The following is a 22395-nucleotide window of genomic DNA, read 5'->3' on the forward strand; positions in this document are numbered from 1 at the left end:
TTTCTGGCTTAGGCAAGTCTGCTTAGAAAGGATTCCCTGTTACAGGAAATCTGACAGAGAGCACTCCTCTACAGCTTTTAAACATAATGCATACCACGCAACACACATTTGTAACGTGAACTTCCATGCACATCTGTCTAAGCATCCTTGCAACGCCAATATAATGCCATAACTTGTGACTGCACACTGGGGCAGCAGTCACAAGATCCATTTTTTTTTTGTAGTAGTAGTAGTAGTAGTAATAATAATAATAATAATAATAATAATAATAATAATAATTTATTTGTACCCCGCCCATCTGGCTGGACTTCCCCAGCCACTCTGGGCGGCTTCCAACAAAATATCAAAATACAGTAATGCATCGAACATTAAAAGCGTCAAGCCTAGAAAAAGGCGTCAAGAGCACCTGTGTAGTTTGGGCTGTGTAGTTTGGAGTTGTCGGTCTTTGTTTAACTTCTATGGTTGCTCAAAGGCTTCCAGGAGAAAAAAAACTCTGCTTATTTCTATGGTGAAATATAGAGATTGAAACTCCGCCCGAAGCGCAAAGGCACTTAGGAGCGGAGTGTCCTCCATATCGGGTGTGGCAAGTTTCCTTCCTTTTTTTTGAAACACCAAATGATCAAACGAAATTTAAAAATAATAGGTGAGTGGATTAAAGGTGGCAGATGCAAGCAGTAGAAAGGAATCACGAAGACACAAAAAAGAAGAGGGGTGGTTGGCTCTCTAGCCTTATTTCCGCCACACTCAATATGTCGGGCGCAGAGCGCAGTTTCTTCCCCCTTATGCGCGCGCGCGCGTGTCGAGTCTTCATGCGTCACTGAAAGGCGTCCCGGCTGACAGGAGAGCGGCGGCGGCGCCTCAAGATGACGGCCAGTGTGACACCTCAGTGTGTGGCAAAGAAGTTGGACGGTGGGACGCGGGCAGGTGAGAGGGACGGGCTGCCTTACCTGGGAATCTTTCCTCAGAAAGAAATGTCGGTGCCCAACAGATAAGATATCTCGGAAGGAAACTAGAATAGCCAGGGATGGTGGGAGCCGCAGCATAAAAACACTTGGAGGGTGGCAGGTTGGGGACATAGCTGTCAACTTGTCCCCTTTTTAAAGGGAAATTCCCTTATTCCGAATAGGATTCCTCGCAAGAAAAGGGAAAAGTGAACAGCTGTGGTTGGGGAAGCCTGGCGGAGGTGTGAGGGAAAAGGTCTCTTCCCTTTCTGGTGGAATGTGGCTTATCATAATTTATTGAATTTATATACAGTACCTGCCTATACCCGGGGTTCTCAGAATAAAATCAATATATAAAACCACAAAATAGTAGTAGTAGTAGTAGTAATAATAATAATTTATTATTTGTACCCCGCCCATCTAGCTGGGTTTCCCCAGCCACTCTGGGTGGCTTCCAACAAAGATTAAAAATACATTAATACATATTAATACAGAATATAATATAATGTGTGTGTGTGTATAATAATAATATAATAATACTTAAAATAAATACATAAAAAATACAAAATACATAATAAAAAGAAAAATAGCAACCCAATAGCCCCACCCCCCCAAAAAAACATTTTAAAAGGACATAGAAGGGGACGACAGAGGATGAGATGGTTGGACAGTGTTCTCAAAGCTACCAGCATGAGTTTGACCAAACTGCGGGATGCAGTGGAAGGCAGGAGTGCCTGGTATGCTCTGGTCCATGGGCTCACGAAGAGTTGGACACGACTAAATGTCTAAACAACAACAAGGATGTAAATCAGATCAACCAAAGGCTTTTCCTAAGCATATGTGCTTTCTCAGAGTAGAAACCTGCTTTGCTTCTCTTTTTGTCCTTTAATTTCCGGTGTTTTGCTGATTTGCCAGCTGCTGACTGGGTTATGGGACATTTGCAATAATGGGAAGGAGCTACTTTGTGGAAGAAGCGGTTGGGCAGTATCTTTCGGAGCTCGCCACCAACTCGCAAGCCCTTCTCACTGGCCTCTTGGTAGGGCAGGTAAGTTTGCTATGTGTGTGTTTGTGTGTGTCTAGTGGTGGAAGCCTCTTCTCTGAATAAATGCTCATAGAGTTTTAGTGTCATCATCATAATCACATGTCAGATTTGTTCGCTGCTGCTGTATCTTGCCCACGACTTACTACCAACCAAAGGGATAGACAGACAAATAACCCCACATAGATGTTTTAAAACCCAGTGATTACTCCTTAAGTTACAATTGGGTGTTTCCAGCTGGTGATTAATAGTTTGATTCTATTACTGTTTACACAGATATAAATTTATTCTAGTTTGTAGGTAAGTATGTTTTGAGTTTCATCTTAAAACCACAATCCAACAGGAGGGTCTCTTCTGTACATGCCCCATGGAGTCCACACAGGTGAATTTCCAGCTGGTTTCTGCTCTTTTGGAGCTGTTCCACTCATTTACTTTGAGATTGATTGTGCATTTAGACCGATCTCTTCTTGAAATGTCGGAGAATAGTAGTTTAGAAGGGCTGTCTTTTGTCAGTTGTTGCAGAACAGTAACAAATCAGGTTATTTGAGGTTTATTATATTATTCTTACACTTAAGAAGCATTACGTTGAAAATCAAGTTATTTTCGGCCAAATCTTGTGTTAAATTTGATATACTGTTAGCTGCTATTATGTTTCCCAGAGAGGGACTAAGTTTTGGGGTGGGGGTTTCATTATGGAAACTACTCACAGTTTGAGCTTATGAAGTGACTGAAATAGGCACACTGAAATGCATTGATTTTAGCCTTCGTGCAACACTCTTTGTGTGTATACATATATACACACATGTTATGGTAGATGAACACTTGTAAAAGTGCTGAAGGGTTGAACTTGGATTCTTTTCTCTCTCCAAAGCTACTTCCTTCCTTCCCTATTTCTAGTGTTCCCAGCAAAGAGACTATGTTGTCCTTGCCGTTCGAACACCTCCAAAAGAGGAGGAAAGTAAAAGCAATACAAGTCGTCGTTCAGATTTGTCTAATATTGATGAAGAATGGATCGCAGCACACGCCAATCAGGTCATAAACATTCAGTTGTTGCAGTTGCTTTCATTCCGAAAAGTGCTGTTTTTCTTGTAATGCTATTTCACTTTGATAATTGGTTTCTAAGCTACTGCTAAGTACTGTGTTCTTGTAGATTATAGTCTGAAACTGTAGACCTTCACAAATTTTAGAATGCTATGCATACCTGTGATAGCTGTAAACTTAGCTGACTCCTGATACTTCATATCCTGGCATCTTCCTGCCTGTTTTGACTTCTGATGTGGCCTTAACTGTACTTTTGGTCCCAATTTTCAAACCATCACAACATATATATTGGATAGACAAGGTGTTCACCATGATCACTGGAATATTTCATAAATTGGAGGGCCATTGCAAGTATGTTTTTACTTGCATTATTATCTTAAGGAAGGCATGGGCAATGTGTGTAATATAATAAGACGAAGATGATGACGATTTATTAAATTTATATGCTGCCTTTTATCAAGAGATCCTGAAAGAATATTTCTTTGTTAGTTGGTTAAACTTGTAGCCCACCCTCCTACATAGGTAATGGGGTGAGGTTGTGATTTATCTGAGGCCACCCTGAGGAGCAATTTGAAACTGGGTTTCCCTGTTTCAAGCCCCGGTTGCTAGGTGCTGTGCCATATTAGAGTGTGTTGTGGTATTTAATATACTGCTTAAGAATGTGGAAGTTTGACAGAATACTGTGAGTAATGAAAATGGGAAAAATATATATAATTGAAGAATCACAGACATATTGACAAGATCCCTATAGCTTGTATAGTTTTGCTTGATTATTGTATTGGAATTAGGGTCTGTTTCTTGTAACTGCGCAAATCAGAGGCAGTATCCCTTGAATAGCAAAAGGAGGTCACTACCAATAGACCTTATGTTGCCCATTCCTGAATTAATGTCCTGTAGATGTTGTGTTCATGGGCTTGGCAGATGTCACAGGCATGCTGATTTTTATCTGCTCTGTTTTTCTACCATGATTGCTGCCACAGTGTGAACTCCCATCAGTCATTGAAATGTATGTTATACGTGGTCAGAAATTGTCAGTTGAATAACAGTGACGTCATTTGTGTTTGTCTGACTTTGTAGGTGTCACGAATGCTTCCTGGGGGATTGCTAGTCCTTGGTGTCTTTACTGTTGCAGCTCCAGAGTTGGCAAAAGAAATCCAAAATACCCTAAGGAAGGTAAAGGATAATACCCCTAGCATCCCTCTGGACTGGGGTGGGAAATCTGTTACCCTCCAGATATTGTTGCACTTCAACTCTCATCTGCCTCAGCCAGCTGACTGTGGTCCAGCAACGTCTGAAAGGACACTGGTACACCACTCCTGTCCTAGAAAATACTACTTGAATAGCAGCTAGCCTTTATTGTTTTCTTAAGCATAGTGACCAAAGTGGCTTACAACCGTTATGTGTGTGTGGAAACGCTATAATCAACATACAGTACTAGCATACAACAATGCATTTAATAAAATAACAAATGAAATCTGATAAAATAGAACAGTAAAACAGAGCAGCAGCCCATAAAACGAATCAAAAGCCCTACAAACCAACGAGATAAAAAGTCTCTACTTAGAAGGCAAAATGAATTTTGGGGAGTTCCAGAGCCACCAAAAAGGCCCTCTATACAAGCCTCTGCTGCTAGCGGAGCAGAGAGACAGGCTTCCCCTTAAGGTCTTAACAACCAAGCAGCTTTGTGTGGAAGAGTGGGAAAGTTCAGTCGGTAGAGTTCAGTCGTTTGAAGGCCACCTTCCCTCCCTTACACAACAGCCCCGAGCAAGGGAATGTCAGTCTATTTACCGTATTGGCCCCAATATAATCAGCACCTGAATATAAGCCGCACCTTTAAAATTGGAGGGGGCCGGAAAGAAAAAATACCTGAATATAAGCCGCTCCATTCCTCGCTGCTCCTGGCTGCATACTGGGTGAGTTGGGGAGGGAGCCACACTGTGTTGTCGGCCAGGGAGGGGACAGAGGACTACCCACGGGGCAGCCACTGCTTTTCAGAGCTCCTGCCACTGTTTGCCTTGTGCTCCTGGCTGCATATTGTAAAGTCGCGAATATAAGCCACACTTTAACATTTCACAGTTGGAATTTTTTTTGGGGGGGGGATGCGGCTTATATTGAGGCTAGTACGGTATTTCGTGGTGACCTGCATAAAAGCAGTTGCACAGTTGTGCGTATGTGGGGTGTTTGCCTGTACTCTTTCTGTTTCTTTTTTAATGAGAACTAGAAACCAATCTTAATTCTCTTCTTAATTCTCTCCAAGCTTGTGTTTTCAATAGAAAAATCTGTAGCTAGAAAGAGGTTGTGGAACATCTCAGAAGAAGATGTGTCTGACAGAGTGGCTCTTCATCTTTGCTCCACTACAAAGAAGTATCCTTTTTTTTTTTTTACATTAAAATTAGGACCTTCATTTTAATGTGTAAAATAGATTTGATTATCTGTGCTCTGATCTGCCTCAGTTAGATAGCTCATGCTACAGTCTTATGCACAATTACTCCTAAGCTGCATTGAAACACAGTTCAACTTGCTTCTGAGTAAACCTGCATAGGATTGTGCGACGATCCGGTTCTTGGTCATGCTGTGTGCCAAAGCCAGTGCTGCCACTCAGCACACGATCAATAGCTGCAAAGGAAACTAACACCGAGGTTCACCAACATTATGCATTTGTAGATACAGATGGATTTATGGGCTTAACTTGATGCTCACATTGTGAGCTACACACTATGAGAAGGTTGAAAGAAAGACGATAGGTTTGGATTGCAGCCTTGCAGTCTATCTTGCTCCCCTGCCCCCTGTGCCACTGCCACATCTGCAGCCCTGCCACACATATAGCAGCTGGGGCGAAAGGTTGGGAGGAAGCAGATAATTGTGCGAGCTTGGAGGCGGTGCAGTGATCACGCCCAGATCAGGCCCCGTGCTGTTATGTGATAGCAGTGAAATCGGATTGCAATTTAACAGCTCCTGGACCAAACCAGTCCCTCTCTTAGGAAAAACCCCATGTGTCCAAAACCCCATTCTGGGACTTTCTACTGGTTGCAACTGGTGGAAACGACCAACAGCCCTTCCGCCCAAGCAGTCAGCAGGCTTAGCTGGGAGAAGTGGTGGTTTGGACAGGTCTTTCTGTTGGATCTGGTTACTGATTATGAAAAGCAAATGGAACAAATAATTTAACATGGCTCTGTTGGGTTTTTCTGGATTACAGGGCTGGGTGCTTTAAATGTAGTAGGACCTTTCTCTGATCAATGTGGCATCTCCTTAAGTATTTGGATAATTGCATAAAGTTTGCCACAGATCCTGCTACTTCCAAGTTACCGCTTAGAATACATGGCTGTTCTCCTACTGCTGCAAAGTTAGCGAGTGTTTAGCCACAGCTGGAAATACAGACACTGCCATGACATAAAGGAACGGTTTGAAAAATGACTTCTTTTTACAAGTGCTTTTTAAATAACATCCTTTAAGCACACTTGGTTATTATTCCTCAATTTGGAACGAATGCTTTGCCGCACTTACGATGTACAAGATCCAAAGGTACGTTGTGTTTGCTTGTAGGAGGCGATGTTGTTAACTTTAGGCCTAATTTGGCAGGGAACTGTTTTGCAAGCCCCACTTCAAATGATTGGAGGAATCCCTAAAGCTATTGCTGTACTCAGTAAACTAACTCATGCACTTCAAGAGAGCCTGCTGAATACATTTTCTTGGTGGAATGGACCGGTCTCTCTCTTGCAATTCTTAGCAGCTTGCATGAAGCCTTTAACTTCAGATGCAGCGGTAATACTGCCTTAGACTGCAATTCTGTGCATGTTAATCTAGAGTGAATCCCTTCTGGACATATATGTGGGTAAGCATATGTAGATTGTTCAGACTCTGCAAAAAACATTGAATTATTGCCTTAATAATTTAGCCTCTCCTCTCCTTCTGTTCCCTCCTTCATTTAGAGTACAGCCAAGCCGGCAGACTGGAAATATCAGCATGGCCTTGCCACGTCATGGCTATCTTTAGAATGCACAATTAATGCTAATATACACATCCCACTACCAGCGACCTTGGCCAGCCACGACTTAGAGAAAAACACAAGGGTAACAGAACACTTGCTATGCATGACTTACATCTTGTCCGTTTAAGCTAATGTTTATATTTTATATTAATGCTGTGAACTGCCCTGACATCTACAGATAAGGGGCGGTATACAATTTTAATAAATCATAATGTTTTAAGTTAATGTGTATTTATATATTGACTAGAATGATGTATATCGTTCTGTTGGATTCTGCCTTTCCTTGCTGCTTTCTGAGCCTGGACAGCTTCTGTACTCTGCCCATTAAGCCACTTGGGAGATTCAGGACAGATTTCAAAAATACTTTACACAGCGCCTCGTGAATGTGGCGGCCCTTCTTTAGAGACTATGTTAAGGTGCTGGTATAAGCAGTTCTGTAGATGTGTTTACATATGGCATGTTTTAACTATATTTTGGAATCTAAAATAAAAAGTGGGCCGTGATCAGCCGTTATGCAGCCCTTCTTAAACTGTTATGAACTCATTGGTTTGGGAGTGTTTGGCCTTCAGATGTTGTTGAACTACAACTCCCATCAGCCTTTACCATTGTCATGCTAGCTGGAGCTGATGGGAGTTCTGGTTCAGCAACATCTGGAGGACCAAAGGTTCACCACCTTTGCCTTGGAGGAATGGCAGGATACAAATGTGATTTTTAAAAAAGTTTAGGGTGTCTGTTGATTGAACAGCCCTCAGGCTTCCATGATGATCGCATGTAAATAAAGATGTACCGGGCTGAACATTAAAGCCATGGATTGTTCAGCAACACAGCATGCCTCCTTTTCTTTTGTTTTTGCTTTAAAGAATGGATTAGCACGATGGGCCAAACAGATAGAGGAAGCTGTATTTCTGATCAATGGTCAAGTTAGAGAGGAAGATGCTGACCTACTAGAAGGGCAGGTAAGTGCTGAACAACGGAGTCTTAACGGTGGCATAGGTCACAATGTTTAGAGAGGTATGTGTTTTCAGTGGTCAGCTTAGCATAGCTTGACTTGATGAGTACACCTTTATTTTGAAGATAATGCTGCTATTGCAGGAAAGGTGGCCAAATGAGTCTCAAATACTGAAGTCATGTGTCTCTTCTGATCACATGGTAGTAAGCAAACCATGCATAATGATTTGCCAATTGACCAGAAGAATTTTACACACTGTGATCAGAAGGTCGGCGGTTTGAATCCCCGCGATGGGATGAGCTTCCGTTGCTCTGTCCCAGCTCCTGCCAACCTAGCAGTTTGAAAGCACGCCAGTGCAAGTAGTTAAATAGGTGCCGCTGCAGTGGGAAGGAAAACAGTGTTTCAGTGCGCTCTGGTTTCCGTCACGGTGTTCCTTGCACCAGAAGTGGTTTAGTCCTGCTGGCCACATGACCTGGAAAGCTGTCTGTGGACAAACTCTGGCTCCCTCAGCCTGAAAGCGAGATGAGCACCACAACCCCATAGTCACCTATGACTGGACTTAACCATCCAGGGGTCCTTTACCTTTTACCTTTATACTTGGTGTTATGCCTATCGGTGTGGTTGCTCGAGAGCGAACAGGCAAGATCCCCACTGGTCTTTTCAAAGGCTTTATTATTGGTGCAAAAACATTTACAGTGCAGAACGCCTCAATTCCATGTCTTGCTCAGTCACTAGCAGAATCTGAGAGTGGGCGGTCCTTAAACTTTCCCCAGCAGAGTAGTCTCTTGACCCCCATCCGACGCCTCCCCTCTCTGCGCGAAAACCTACTGCGCAGGGAGGGCATGGGTAAAGGGGGACCTGCTTTACCCCCGCTTTGCTCAGGCACGGTGTCTTGGCTCTCTCTTGTATCCTCCAAGTCCTGCATCTCTTCCCCACTAGAGGCGGGGCTTCCCTCCTCCGCTGAGGAAGTGCTGCTTCCCACGTTCTTTGGAGGCTCCCTGTAATCCAGCTGCCTTTCCACCTCTCGCCTCTGAGCTGATGGCAGTTCCCTGACATTCGGTAACTGGTAAACTGTGTTCCTCCTTTCAGAATGTTCATGTATCTCCCAGAGTCAAAGGCAATCACTCAGTAGTAGACTGCATGCTTTTCATGCAAAAGATCCCCGCTTTACTCTCCGACATTTCCAGGTAGAGCTGGGAGAGACCCCTGTCTGAAATCCTGGAAAGCCACAGTAGTTAGTGTAGACAGTTCTGAGTTAGATGGATTTGTGGTCTGATCTGGTATGAGACAGCGTCCTGTGGAGGAAAAAAAGCTATCCCACTAGGATGAGAAATTCGGAATCGTTGTGATTGTGGCAATTTATATTTTGTGTGTCTTTAAAAAGAAAAAGAAAAAACCCTCTTCCCTATCTGACTTCTTTTTTACAGCAAGGTATTCTGCATCTCCATGCATTGGTCATTCTTTCACCACCAGTTTGATGTACCTAGTCTATGTGTTTATTTTCTGAAACTGGATACCTAATGTTTTGGGGCTTTATATAGTGAAATGTATTTTGAGTAACCAATGTCCCGAGTAACCACCATAGTGCTTTGTAGCCTTGACTGCTGAGGGCTGAGCCCCGGGATAGAATTTGCGGTTTTGTTTGTTCTTCCACACAAATGCAGAACTAAAGACTGTTAGGAGAAAACGTGCAACGTTTTCGGGAAAAAACACCCGTTTTATCTTGTAAAATTCACAACACACAATTTCTATCTTTGGATATGGAACACATGAATTATTTTCTCTGCCGTTTTCTGTGTTTCAATTATCTTTACAGAAAAAGTCTGCAAGAGGAAACACACCATCAGCTACTCAGAGCCTTGATGTCAGGGTTTTAATGCAATTGGTAAGTAAATTCACCACTGCAATGGTAAAAAGAGAGTGATGTGAAAAGTCCCTGGTTTAGTTCTATGAATTCACTCGATGGCCTTATGTAATCTACTGTTTGTTGGCCTCCGCCTCTCTTCCATGGAGCAAACAGTAAAGGCCTACGGAATATCTCCATAGGAGAAGGTCACTTCCTTTTCTTCCATGCTGATTTAAATTCCCACTGGATTCTTGTTTGAGCTTGATGTTTGGGAGCTTAGCAGCTATAAGAGATGAAAGCTGGGAAGTCCCCTGTTGAAGCCTCCCATTCCCTACCTAAATTGTGGAATTTCCGGCAAAGATGCAGAATATAGCACATAACGCTTTATAGCTACTATCTCTCAGCATCAGTGATGAGCACTAAAAGTGCTTTTCAAGTGTTTGGTATTAATAGTCTAAACCAGCCTTTCTCAACCTTGGGTTCCCAGATGTTGTTGGACTAAACATCATCCCTGACTGACTATGGATGATGAGAGTTGTGGTAAACTGTAGGGTGTAAATCTTACTCTAAAGGTTGTTGTGGGTTGCCGACCTATAGAGATGAAGTTGCAAGTCAAATCAGTTGGGGTCTGTACAGATGTTCCAAGAGGCCAGATGAAAAATTAGAGGCCCTTGTGCTCAGTGGCTTGATGCTAATCCTCAAAAAGATTAAAATGTCTGTGACAGCAGAGCATCTAATTTTGACAAGCTGTTTTTAAACTGAGACTGAAGCTTAAATCGTGAGTGTTAAAATCTTAATTTATACTGCTGTTGAAAACTGTTGTTCATGTAGGCCAGGCTTCCTCAACCTCAGCCTACAATGTTTTTGGCCTACAACTCCCATGATCCAAAGCTAGCAGGACCAGTGGTCAAGGATGATGGGAATTGTAGTCTCAAAACATCTGGAGGGTTGAGGTTGAAGAAGCCTGGTGTAGGCTGATCCCTTGTTGATTTCCCTTTCCCCAAATGCTGATCAATAGTACTTTCAGAATGATAGCAACACCTGTCATCTTCTTGTACAGAGGGGAAAGGGAGTAAGCCACAATGTGAATACTAGAGAGCTCCATGTTTTAACATTGCAAAAGGTCAGGCTAAATATATTTTGATGAGAACAGACCATAGCACATATAAAACAGCCGGAGAATTTTAAAACTGTAAACTCTGGAAATGTAAAAGTGGCCGAGAAATTGAGAAACCTGTTCTTGAGACTTCTTTATGTTTTCTCTTTCAGTCACGTAGTTCAAACGCCAGATCCACAGCAACAGTCCAGATATGCAGCGGCTCCATAAATCTTAAAGGTGCTTTAAAATGCAAAGCTTACATCCATAATAACAAGCCCAGAGTTAAAGATGCTGTTAAGGTACTTTTGCTGCCCTTCTGTCTACTGAAGGATTTGGTCTTAATCCTTTCATCCCAGATATTTTAGCAAACAAGCAAGAAAGCAAGCAAGCAAGCAGATTTTGTTGTGTTTTCAGAAACCTGCCATCATACAATTTCACCATAAAGGTCCTCAAACTGTTTAGTTTCCTACTGAGCATTAATCCAGAATAAATTTGTAAAAACTAAAAGAACAATAGCATACAAATGAACATAATGGAACGGTATAGTATACAGTTACATACAGTTCAGAAGGGAAATTCCTAGCTAGGAGTTTCACAAGTAGATCCTTACCTACATTCATTTAAATTTTTAGCAGTTTTTGTCAAAACAGCAATTACGAATTTTACTGTTCTGAACGTGGCATACCTACTCTGATCAGACAGTAAATATAGTAACTTCTCATCTATTGATTTCCTTCTGAGTTTCAACAGTAATTGCAAATTTACATTTAGATCACAGTTCCATATACAGTGGTGCCCCGCAAGACGAATGCCTCGCAAGACGGAAAACTCGCTAGACAAAAGAGTTTTCCATTTTGGAGGTGCTTCGCAAAACGAATCTCCTATGGGCTTGCTTCGCAAGACGAAAATGTCTTGCGAGTTCCTGCGGGGTTTTTCCCCTTTCCCCCCTTTTTCTAAGCCGCTAAGCCGCTTATCAGCTGATCCGATAAGCTGATAAGCCGCTAAAAGCCGCTAATAGCGCTAATCCGCTAATCCGTCAATGGGCTAGCTTCGCAAGACAAAAAAACCGCTACACGAAGAGAATCACAGAACGGATTCTTTTCGTCTTGCGAGGCACCACTGTACGTTTCATGCTCCTGTAAAGATGCGTTTGATTCTCCACAGCTAATGAATTGCATTAGCATTCCACCTTGGGAGTCCAGGATTTGCCTGTCCTCTCTTGGGTTTCTGTCTGTCTCAGAAGGGCATCCCATATCTCACATGGGTCTGGGATAAAGGGAAATATAGCGAGAGCAGGAGCCTCCAGCCTCTTTGTCTCCAGCCCCTGCAACTGAGGGTGCTAAGGATGCTTCCGTTTACTTGTAGTATCTGCCTTCCTGCTCTGTCAGAAGCCACAGTTTTCGTCTGTTGAAGGAACCATAACCATTTTCAACGTGTTCACCAGCTGCCAGTCTCACTTCTGGGATTCTTTGGCATTCTAGAAAATACAGTCTCAGGACTATATTACCCATTTTTGGCCCTTCTCCCAAAACTGGACCAGCTATCCGGCTCAGAAGGCAGGCTGAGATTTCACATATTGCTTGTTTAACCTTTAATACCTCCCAGTGGAAAGAGGCTTCAAACGCTGGAATGTCTTTGTATCTTTTTGTTCTTGCCTTTGCAGGCCTTGAAGAGAGATATAATAAACACTCTCTCTGATCGCTGTGAAATGTTATTTGAAGACCTGCTTCTAAACGAAACACCAGGAAAGAAAAGTAAGAGCGGGCGGAAGGAATTGTACGACTATATCTAGGTTTTTTTTAAAAAAATTGCTTTTGAATTTGGATTTTAAAAATGAATTCCTTCTAAGGAATAGGAGGACGTGCTTATTTATTAGTGAAAACAAGGCTGGAGTCATGTAAGTCCATGTGTCTGAGTACTGCATGTGAAAGCTGCTTATACTACTCAATAACTAGGTTTTTCCCCAAGCAAATTATTCAAACTAGTTTCTCCCCATTGCTTTTTTTTTTTGAGGGGGGGGAGGGCAATGAATGCAAACTTAACTGCTTGCAGCACAATCTGATGCATGACGTAGATGTCACTGCACCATTGAAACGGCAATATTATTAATTGCCTGCAATTTTCAGTTGTCTCTGTAGGTGGCATAGTTTGTCTACATATGTGTATTATTTTGCCTATTATGGGCCAACTAAGTTTGCTTTTTAGAGTTAAAACAAATTGTTTAGGCACGTTTCCCCTTCTTCTTGCCCTCAAGTTTGCTTTTTGTGATTTATTAGCCAAACTTCCCAGACTGCAATAGCGGATAATCATTGTCAGTTTATTGCAGTAAAAACGAATTGGAGAGCAACAGGGGGCAAGAGGGGGGAGACATCTGGGACATTTCTCCCCACCCCCCAATACAGGAGAGCAAGTAAAGCATCCCGGTTAAATTTTGGGTGGCAGCTTCCCACCTTCCTCAGCAAACTGTTTCTTCTCCAGCACATCATTTGACCTTGGTATCAAAAGTTAGGAGCAGAGCCATTGAAATGAATGGACTGGTCCATTCATCTCATTGCTTCTACTTTGAGTGGAACTTGGTTGGCCACAATCTAATATATAAAATCTCTCTTTCCCACCCCCGGAATAAATCCAGCTTGGAAGACCAGGCAGTGGCTTCAGCAGGCTTACAGCCTTGTAAGAGAATTTGTGGAGCTTTACTGAGAAATTATATTTTCCTCCATGTTTGTGGGCTGTTCTGAGTGATCAGTCTCTGTGGCGCAGGATAGCAGACTTGAGATCCCCTTGGCACAGCCATGGCAACACTGCTGCTAGTCGGTCCCTTCTGCCAGATAACTCCTCAACAGAGCTTTCAGACATGCATTCAGTGTCAACACTAGAGCTATGGAAAGATGCAAATTGGTGACATTGTTATATTGTATGTTTCATTTTTCAGATTTGATACCTCACCAAGTAATCCATATGCTTCTTGCAGCACCTGCAGTGCAGGTTAAATTAATATAAAATTGAGATTGCGTAATGAGGGCATGTGACACACCTATACAGACATAGCACTGATGCTGCCTGAACACATAAACATTGGAGTCACAGTAGTCACAATGTCCCTTAGTGGTGTTTAACAAGGCCTTTCCTCACTCCCTATTTTATTTTATATTTCTGTTTTAGATTCTGAAAGGGAGTACCACACCTTGCCTTGCAGAGTGTTTGCTCCCATCGTTGGGTCCAGCGTGTTGCTGTGCGACTATAAGTTTGGAGACGAGACAGCCAGGGAAATCCAAGAGCGCTTCCTTGAGATGCTGGATCAAGCTGTTCAACCAGAGGATTTGCAGACAGCTGAGGAAATGAATATGGGTAAATATAGCCACTAAGTTAAGAGGCGGATTACGCTTTGCCAGGAATTACTGAGAAGCTCAACCTGTGGAACAAGCAGAGCTTAACACTGGCTCCTAAAATGTTTTCTGCCTCAAACCTGAGCTTCAACAAGTGATGTCCAAGCAAGAGGGAAAGTTGGGTTTAGGCTATTCACTTTCATCCATATTGGTCTAAATGGTGGCGTTACTGGAAACTTGGTAGTGGCACCTAGTGGTGGTGGGGTGTCTGCCAAAGGTCAGTACAAAACAACCAAACTCTAAATGTAAGAGAATACCTACATGATTTTAATAACAATAACAATAATAAATTTTTATTTATATCCTGCCCTTCCCGGTTTAAAAACCAGGCTCAGGGCGGCTAACAGCAAATATAAAACACTGATTAAAATGCGACTTAAAAACAGCATAGAATACAACATAAAATGCAGCATCAGTATCAATAAAATTCAAACATTCAGGGGTCATTTTTGGAAGGAACTCCCCCCCCCCCAGTCAGTAGACGTTGAATGATCACCAGGGCTAACTGGCCAAGTTGGTCATACTAGGACCAGCATGGAGACCAGGGAAAAATTTAAATGTGGGGTCCCAGAAAGGGTTTCTTCATAGAAGAGGAAAGGGAAAAGGGAGTAGAGGATCAGGCTAATTCAAATTGAAGGCCAAGCGGAATAGCTCTGTCTTACAGGCCCCACAAATAATAACATTTAATAACATTTATTTTTAAAAAGTAGCTTGTAATGCTTCTTAGGCCTTGCACTCAGTCTGAAATTGGGAACTTCTCATTCACCTTTCTGAGTAAAGACCAAGCTAGACGTGGCCAAAACAGTCCCGGGTGGAATCTTCCAACATCTTTCTTTTCCTAAAAGCATGGAACTTTGAATGATCTCCTCTGCTTCCAGTGTTGCAGCCCCAATCAAAATGATGCCTGAGCAGTATGTTTTTCCTTTTGCAGCTAATAGCACATGGGCAGTATTTGAATTGGGGCCACAGCGCGGCGGGAAACGCTACGGCCCCAGTCCAAATCAGAACAAGAATGTTGTCTTTGGAGAGCCAGCCAGGAACCTCCTGCATTACAGTGGTGCCTCGCAAGACGAAAATAATCCGTTCTGCAAGTCTCTTCGTCTAGCGGTTTTTTCGTCTTGCGAAGCAACCCTATTAGCGGATTAGCGCTATTAGCGGTTTAGCGGCTATTAAAGGCTTAGCGGCTTAGCGGCTAAAAGGCTATTAGCGGCTTAGCGGCTTAGAAAAGGGGGGGAGCGGAAAAAATCGCAAGACTTGCAAGACGTTTTCGTCTTGCGAAGCAAGCCCATAGGGAAATTCGTCTTGCGAAGCGCATCGAAAAATGGAAAACCCTTTCGTCTAACAGGTTTTTCGTCTTGCGAGGCATTCGTCTTGCGGGGCACCACTGTACATCTAGTTTGGCACTTAGTAAAAGAGCAAAAGACTTGTTTTCTTTGTGTAAAACCAAAACTGAATATTCAGGGTATAAACTTGGAAAATAGCCCTCGCCTGTGGCTATGGTCCTGGCATGAAAGCAAGGACAATGGAAAGGAAAAAGGCAACAGGACAGCTAAAAGTTCTAGAAACTTGGGTTGTTTGAGACGAGGCGATTCTGCCCTCCAATACTGTATAGATTATGTTGACTACCTTATACAGTGGTACCTTGGTTTGCGAACAGCCTAGTTTCCGACCATTTTGGATTGCGACCAGTTCAAACCTGGAAGTGCACGTTTTATTACTACCCAATTTTTTTGGTTTACAAACAATTTTTTTGGATTACGACCCCCCCCTTTTTTTTGAGGCCCCATTGGCAAAAGCGCGCCTTGGGTTACAACCTGTTTTGGTTTACGAACGGACCTCTGGAACGGATTATGGTTGTAAACCAAGGCACCACTGAAAATTTCCATTTTGCGTCCATAGTTCAGTCCTTATGCTGTCGCACCCACTGTTTCTAGTGCTCTCCTGTCCTTCTCTGGTTAGCTTTCTTAACAGTCCCTAAAACAAATTAACTTGACTCACTTGTAGTTGGAATTAATAAATAATCCATAAATTAGCTTGCACTTTAAAAAAACAAAAACAAAACCCTAACTTGTTTGGATATGGAATTTGCTATGCTTTTCTATTCTTTAGCATAAGCAAATACGTTTTGCATTAGGAATTTCCTTCGCTAAATCCCTGTTGCTACCATCAAGGGGTTAAGTCCTCTTGAGTAGATCAACACAAATAAGATTTCAGCGAGGGTAATCCCTTCTCCTGTACTCATTCTTTCTTATCTAGTGGAAGACCTAATGAACTCAAGCAATAGGTCTTCTGGCCTCTACAGAGCTGTGTAGCTGTGAGTCACTTTTGAGTCGCTTCTGGCGTTGTTGTTGAGATAAAGCCTTCCTAGCATTTTTAGACCCTGAGATATGAGGTTTAAGACTCATTTCAGGGGTTGTGTGTGTATAAGTAAGGCCCATGACTGTACGTATTCTGTACTCAGACTACCGTATTTTTCGCTCTATAGGACACACCTTTTCCCCTCCAAAAATGAAGGGGTGTACCACCTTGCGGAGGCTTGAAAGGCTGTCCCCGAAGCCAGAACAGCGAGACGGGGCACTGCGCAGCCCTCTGTCTTGCTGTTCTAGATTTGGGATGGCTGCGCAAAGCCTCCGCAGGGCGGCAGGGTGAAGGCACCTTGCCGCCCTGCGGAGGCTTGAAAGGCTGTCCCCGAAGCTGCGCTCCAAAGGCTTCAGGGATCTTTGAGGTTGGCGGTGGGGGAAAGCAGCGCTACCCCCCACTGCCAGCCCCACAAGCTCGGGGGGCAGTGGCAAGGCTGTGTGCAGCCTTTGTGCTGTTCCCCGACCTGCTCTTGAACACACCTTGTTTTTGAGGGGGAGAAGAAGAAATTTTTTTCCCCCCCTGTTCTCCCCCTCCTATGGTCTGGTGTGTCCTATGGTCCAGTGCGTCCTATAGAGCGAAAATACGGTAAATTACACAGATGCATTTTGCATATGTTTACTTGCAGCTGAGCTTCTGATCCTACAGTTTTCCGAAGAGTTTGGACAAAGCTATGTGTTACTGGGCAAGGAGGGGAGACAAGTGTGTGAGAATGGGATTAGGGTGAATCCACAAAGACCATTTTTGTATCTTCTTTCTTAAACCAGTTGAAGTAACCCCCCTGAAGGAATTCCAAGATGTTGTGCAAGAGAAACGGTTGACTAAAGAAGTGCTTCTGTTGAAGCTTCATCAAAATATAGGTATGTAGGCTCCAGCAATTGCTCTTGCACCAATGGAAGCAATGAGTGGTATTCAGCACTAGTCCTACTTGGAGTAGACCTATTGCATTTATCTGCATGACTAATTTAGATTCATTAATTTCAAAAGCTCTACTCTGAACAGGATTTAGCCGAATACAACCCAGGGGGAAATGAGAAACAGGTGCAGTCGTTGTGGTTGATATTGGCGCCCCAAATGAGCATTCTCTCTACAGTGCATCAGGTTGAGCTTCCCAATTTCAAAGGTCATCTGTGATGCCTCATTGGGTATAAAGAACTGAGGGTGGCATGACAGGGTCCTACTAGAACAGAAACGCAGTCTGTTTTGCCAGTGTTTTCCACTTACTTACCCACCCCTTTAGGATACTGCATGCCAGTAGGGGCACAATTATAACAATTCGTGAAAGCAGCAGAATTCAGATGCCTGCTGTGTTAACCTGAACATTTGTTTTAATTTCCTTCCTTCCTTTCCTTCAAAACAAAAAAGGCAGGAATCCTGTATCCATTTACCTGGGAGTAAACTTCACTGAAACCAGCAGTACTTAGTTCTGAATAGACATGTGTGGGAATGTACTGTAAAATGGGAGTGGTTTTAGTTAGCGTAAAAGGTAAAGGTACCCCTGACCATTAGGTCCAGTCGGGGAAGACTCTGGGGTTGCGCGCTCATCTCACTCTATAGGCCAAGGGAGCCAGTGTTTGTCCGCAGACAGCTTCCGGGTCATGTGGCCAGCATGACTAAGCCACTTCTGGCGAACCAGAGCAGTGCATGGTAATGCCATTTACCTTCCCGCTGGAGCGATACCTATTTCTCTAGTTGCACTTGATGTGCTTCCAAACTGCTAGGTGGGCAAAAGCTGGGACTGAACAATGGGAGCTCACCCCGTTGTGGGGATTCAAACCGCTGACCTTCCGAACAGCAAGCCCTAGGCTCTGTGGTTTAGACCACAGTGCCACCTGCGTCCCTTTAGTTAGGGAACAAGCATCTATTCCTAAAAGCATGGGGCAAGGTGGCAGGACAAACTACTCTAGGCAATGTCCTGATACAGCTGTTTGACTGTTGGCCTTAGAGCAGAGCATAAATAAAATTATAGGCATATAGGAGCGACTAGAGAAAGTAAAAAACAAAAACACACAAATTAAGTCTACGGTCTCTCATCTTTTCCATTCTTTCTCACTTGCTGTCTTTCTCGATATCTGTTATCTGAGTCTTTTGTGGTTGTGGTTGATATCTGTGATGCCTGAATCTCCGAGTGCAAAAGGATAGAATGAGTTACGCATGTCAGAGGCCTCGGATAGATCCCTGAGCTAAGGTAACGGCAGTTGAAGAAAGGGGCTGGGATTAGTCAGTGCACAGAGAGGAAGTGTTATTGTCACATGTCTGGTAAAGCCTTTGCAATGTACGATGGAGCAACAGGATTTCACTTGCCCTGCCTTGCCTAATGTGCTCCATGTCATGTGTAATTGATGTGTATATGTGTCAACACCTTTATAGTGTCTGTGAATCAGCTTTGAAGGTCCTGTTTCTACATTTTGTGGTAACGTTAATGTGCCTGAAATTTGGAGCAGATCTAGCCCAGATCCAGTCAATTATCTCTCTATCTTTTTATCTGCAAGCTGAACCTAGCCAGCAGAGATCTGGTAAACCTCAGTCTGTTTCCAGACCTTATCTGAACAGGGGCAGTAAAAACTGTCAGCCTCTCTGCATCTTCAGCCTCATAAGTGTGGGGCACCCCACATGCTCACACCTTTCAAGCTTGCTGGGTGAAGGTCATGTATCAATCGTGAAATTAGATTTTGTGCACAGACCTGTCAGCTACATGTTACATCCAACACACAGAAGCAAGGTGGGGCCTGGAGTCGATCTGTGCAATTGTGCGGCATGTTGATTTTGTATACTTTGCGTTGTCTGTGATGGAATTGAGAAAATATGCATATCGTTGAAGAGAATGGAAATGGCTGTCTGAACCCTTATATATTTTGAATGTTGCTGGTGAACAAGCACTGTGTTTCAGGGACTTCCATTGTGTCTCTGCTAATCTCTTTCCCACTCCTTGCCTTTTTGACAATCAAGTTCTCCTTTTTACGTACTGAATTTGCCTTTCCTTTGTCGTTTTCAGGAGTGGTGATAGCAGTGGCTGTCGCAATATCCGCAGCAGCCTTCTCCTTCAACTATTTCAGCGATTAGGCTTCAGATACTAAGAGCCAACCTGAAAACTCCAGCCGCCCCAGATGCCCTCTAAAGAAGCACGCTTCCAGAACCAATTGCTTTAACAACCAAGTGTGTCACCTAACAATGCCAATTAGCAGAAGCTATCCTTATTTAGAACAGCTATCCTGTTTCTGCATGCCATAGTGTAGGTGGTATGATTTTTAAGAGGGTGTGTTGGGGGGGAGACCAACACTACCGATTGGCAGATTAATACGACATTACTTTCCCAAGTTCACAAAGAATTGGTCAAATGTCTACTTACCTTTCCGCTTACTAATTAAAAGGACCATTGTTAAAGTTGTTATTTTGTGTTTTTCTAGAAATGCCGAAGCTGTGTGCGATTGTGCAAAGTTTGCTTTCTTCTTTAAACTGCCCAACACTTAAAAAAAATACCTTATGGGTCTTAGTTCTCCCCTTCCCCCTATTTCTGGGAACATCACTGGGGTGTCTAAGAGAGGGTTTGGGACCCATTCCTGCCTTGGCAATCTCCTGGGGCTGCATGCCAACGTTGTGTGAGGTCAAATGCAAAAGGGGCCAGAATAATGGGTGTAACATTTAAAGGTAAAGGTAAAGGGACCCCTGACCATTAGGTCCAGTCGTGGCCGACTCTGGGGTTGCGGCGCTCATCTCACTTTATTGGCCGAGGGAGCCAGCGTACAGCTTCCAGGTCATGTGACCAGCATGACTAAGCTGCTTCTGGCGAACCAGAGCAGCGCACGGAAACACCGTTTACCTTCCCGCCGGAGCGGTACCTATTTATCTACTTGCCCTTTGACATGCTTTCGATCTGCTGGGTTGGCAGGAGCTGGGACCGAGCAATGGGAGCTCACCCCGTCGTGGGGATGCGAACCGCCGACCTTCTGATCGGCAAGTCCTAGGCTCTGTGGTTTAACCCACAGCGCCACCCATGTCCCTGGTGTGACATTTAGCTTTATACAATAGGCTACGTTCCAGCTAGATGCAGTTTCATTAGTATAAGAAAAGATAGCTGGGCCCTTTCCTTTTTCGTAGACACGCAATCCTCATCATTTTCTTAAACCGCAGCAGCTAAGCAGCAGCCTATGGAGGTGTTGCGTTGCCACTTAGCGATTTAATATCCTAGTCTATTTTGCAAGCGAGAGCTGCAGTCATCACTTGGCCCTCCGGCTTGTAGAAGCCTCCCTTGCGTGATTACTCTTCTTCCAACACGCAACAGGGAAAAAACATCCACAAACGAGAGGTCGTGTTCAAAGGGATTCTGAATTTATAGGATGATCATGCCTGTTATCTGGGGGATCTATTTATGATCTGACAGGAAACCTCAGAAGTAATTATGTCTTACATGCTATTTTAGGAAACTAGCAGTTAAAAGAAAAACGGGGAAAGCCCGGGAATGCAGCGGTTGGAGCCACTGAAGGCTGATTCATCAGAGGTGTGTCCTTTTGAGGGAAGTGTAGGGCTTGTAACGCTTCCCCCTCTGTCCTGAGTTTTGTGCCAGCCCTTCACTTGGGAGTACTAGTGAGAACTTGACTCGAAGAATATCCACCTGTTTAATTCTCAGTCCATCAGTTGTCTCCTTTGCCCTCCGTTCGTAGGCACATGCTGTCCACCCGTGGGATGGCTCTACAAAGCCAGATGGTTTTAATAACACCGTGCCTAATGGGATTTACACATCTCCATTCTACGCTTGGAAATGGGAGAAGGTGGGATAGCCTAGGGTGGAACACCTGGTTTATAACGTGACACATTCAAGTTGAAGTTCAGGGGCTTCCCCCCCTCCTTTTATGAACAAAGGGCAGGAAAGGCCTAGCCCTTCTTTTTTTGTGTGTTTGCATGCTGCTGGGTGAAGTGAATTAAGACACCTGTGAGGGGTGTGCCTTGAGGGGGAACCCCACTGAGAAGGTGGACGAGGAAGAAGGAAGGGCAAGTCCTTGCTTGCCTCATCTGTGTGGGTTTCCTGCACAGCTCAATAGCTGACTGCAATGTAACTGAAAGTGTTGCCATCGATGGTAGAGGAGGATTTCCCTGATGTGGTGCCAAAAGGTTTTTGCAACCTCCAAAGTATATATTTGTGAAATCACTTTTATTGATATTCCAGATATAAATTTATAACATTCCAAATTCATATCCATACATAGAGATTACTCTGAATCTCAAGACTTCCATCCATGGGTCCTATTGCCAACATTTACAACTGCATATAATTCCGTAGTCTGTATTCTAAATCAATCCACATTACCCATAGTATTTGTTACATTACAAGTGTTATTGAAATCCTGCTAATGTTTCCATCTGCTTGCAGTGGTCTCCTAGCTAAATTATATCCCCCCCCCCATTCTTTTTTAAAGTTTTTGTACTCTTGGTTCCCAAAGTTTCACTTTGGTGATATTATCCCGAAATGTATCTTGTTACTCTGCCGTGCCCTCCAAATTTAAAGAAAATATATGAGTGTGTGTGTGTGTGAGAGAGAGAGAGAGAGAGACAATTTGATTTGCGTTTCCCCTCCTTTGATGTCAGCAGGATACGTTCTTCTTAAATAAAAATTTAAAATGTGTCATGATCACTTTTACACTCAAAATTAGTCAAAATAAAAAAAATTCCTTCCAATAGCACCTTAAAGACCAGTATCTGAAGAAGTGTGCATGCACACGAAAGCTCATACCAAGAACTAACTTAGTTGGT

The 22395-nt window shown here is 43.4% G+C and overlaps 1 protein-coding gene across 1 annotated transcript; it reads left to right on the forward strand.

Moving 5' to 3' along the window:
- The first annotated feature begins 782 nt into the window (after positions 1 to 782).
- On the forward strand, positions 783 to 20034 carry ODR4 (odr-4 GPCR localization factor homolog). The gene is made up of 14 exons (XM_083506895.1): positions 783 to 924; positions 1857 to 1986; positions 2878 to 3012; positions 4099 to 4194; positions 5279 to 5385; positions 6507 to 6543; positions 6951 to 7091; positions 7870 to 7965; positions 9775 to 9843; positions 11074 to 11202; positions 12567 to 12657; positions 14066 to 14251; positions 17415 to 17507; positions 19643 to 20034. Exons 2-14 carry the CDS (start codon positions 1888 to 1890, stop codon positions 19708 to 19710), a joined length of 1347 nt encoding a protein of 448 aa, XP_083363021.1. The 5' UTR covers positions 783 to 924; positions 1857 to 1887; the 3' UTR covers positions 19711 to 20034.
- The last annotated feature ends 2361 nt before the right edge of the window (positions 20035 to 22395 follow it).

The sequence above is a fragment of the Podarcis liolepis genome (genome assembly GCF_965112155.1).
Source record: "Podarcis liolepis genome assembly, chromosome: 6".
Taxonomy (NCBI): domain Eukaryota; kingdom Metazoa; phylum Chordata; class Lepidosauria; order Squamata; family Lacertidae; genus Podarcis; species Podarcis liolepis.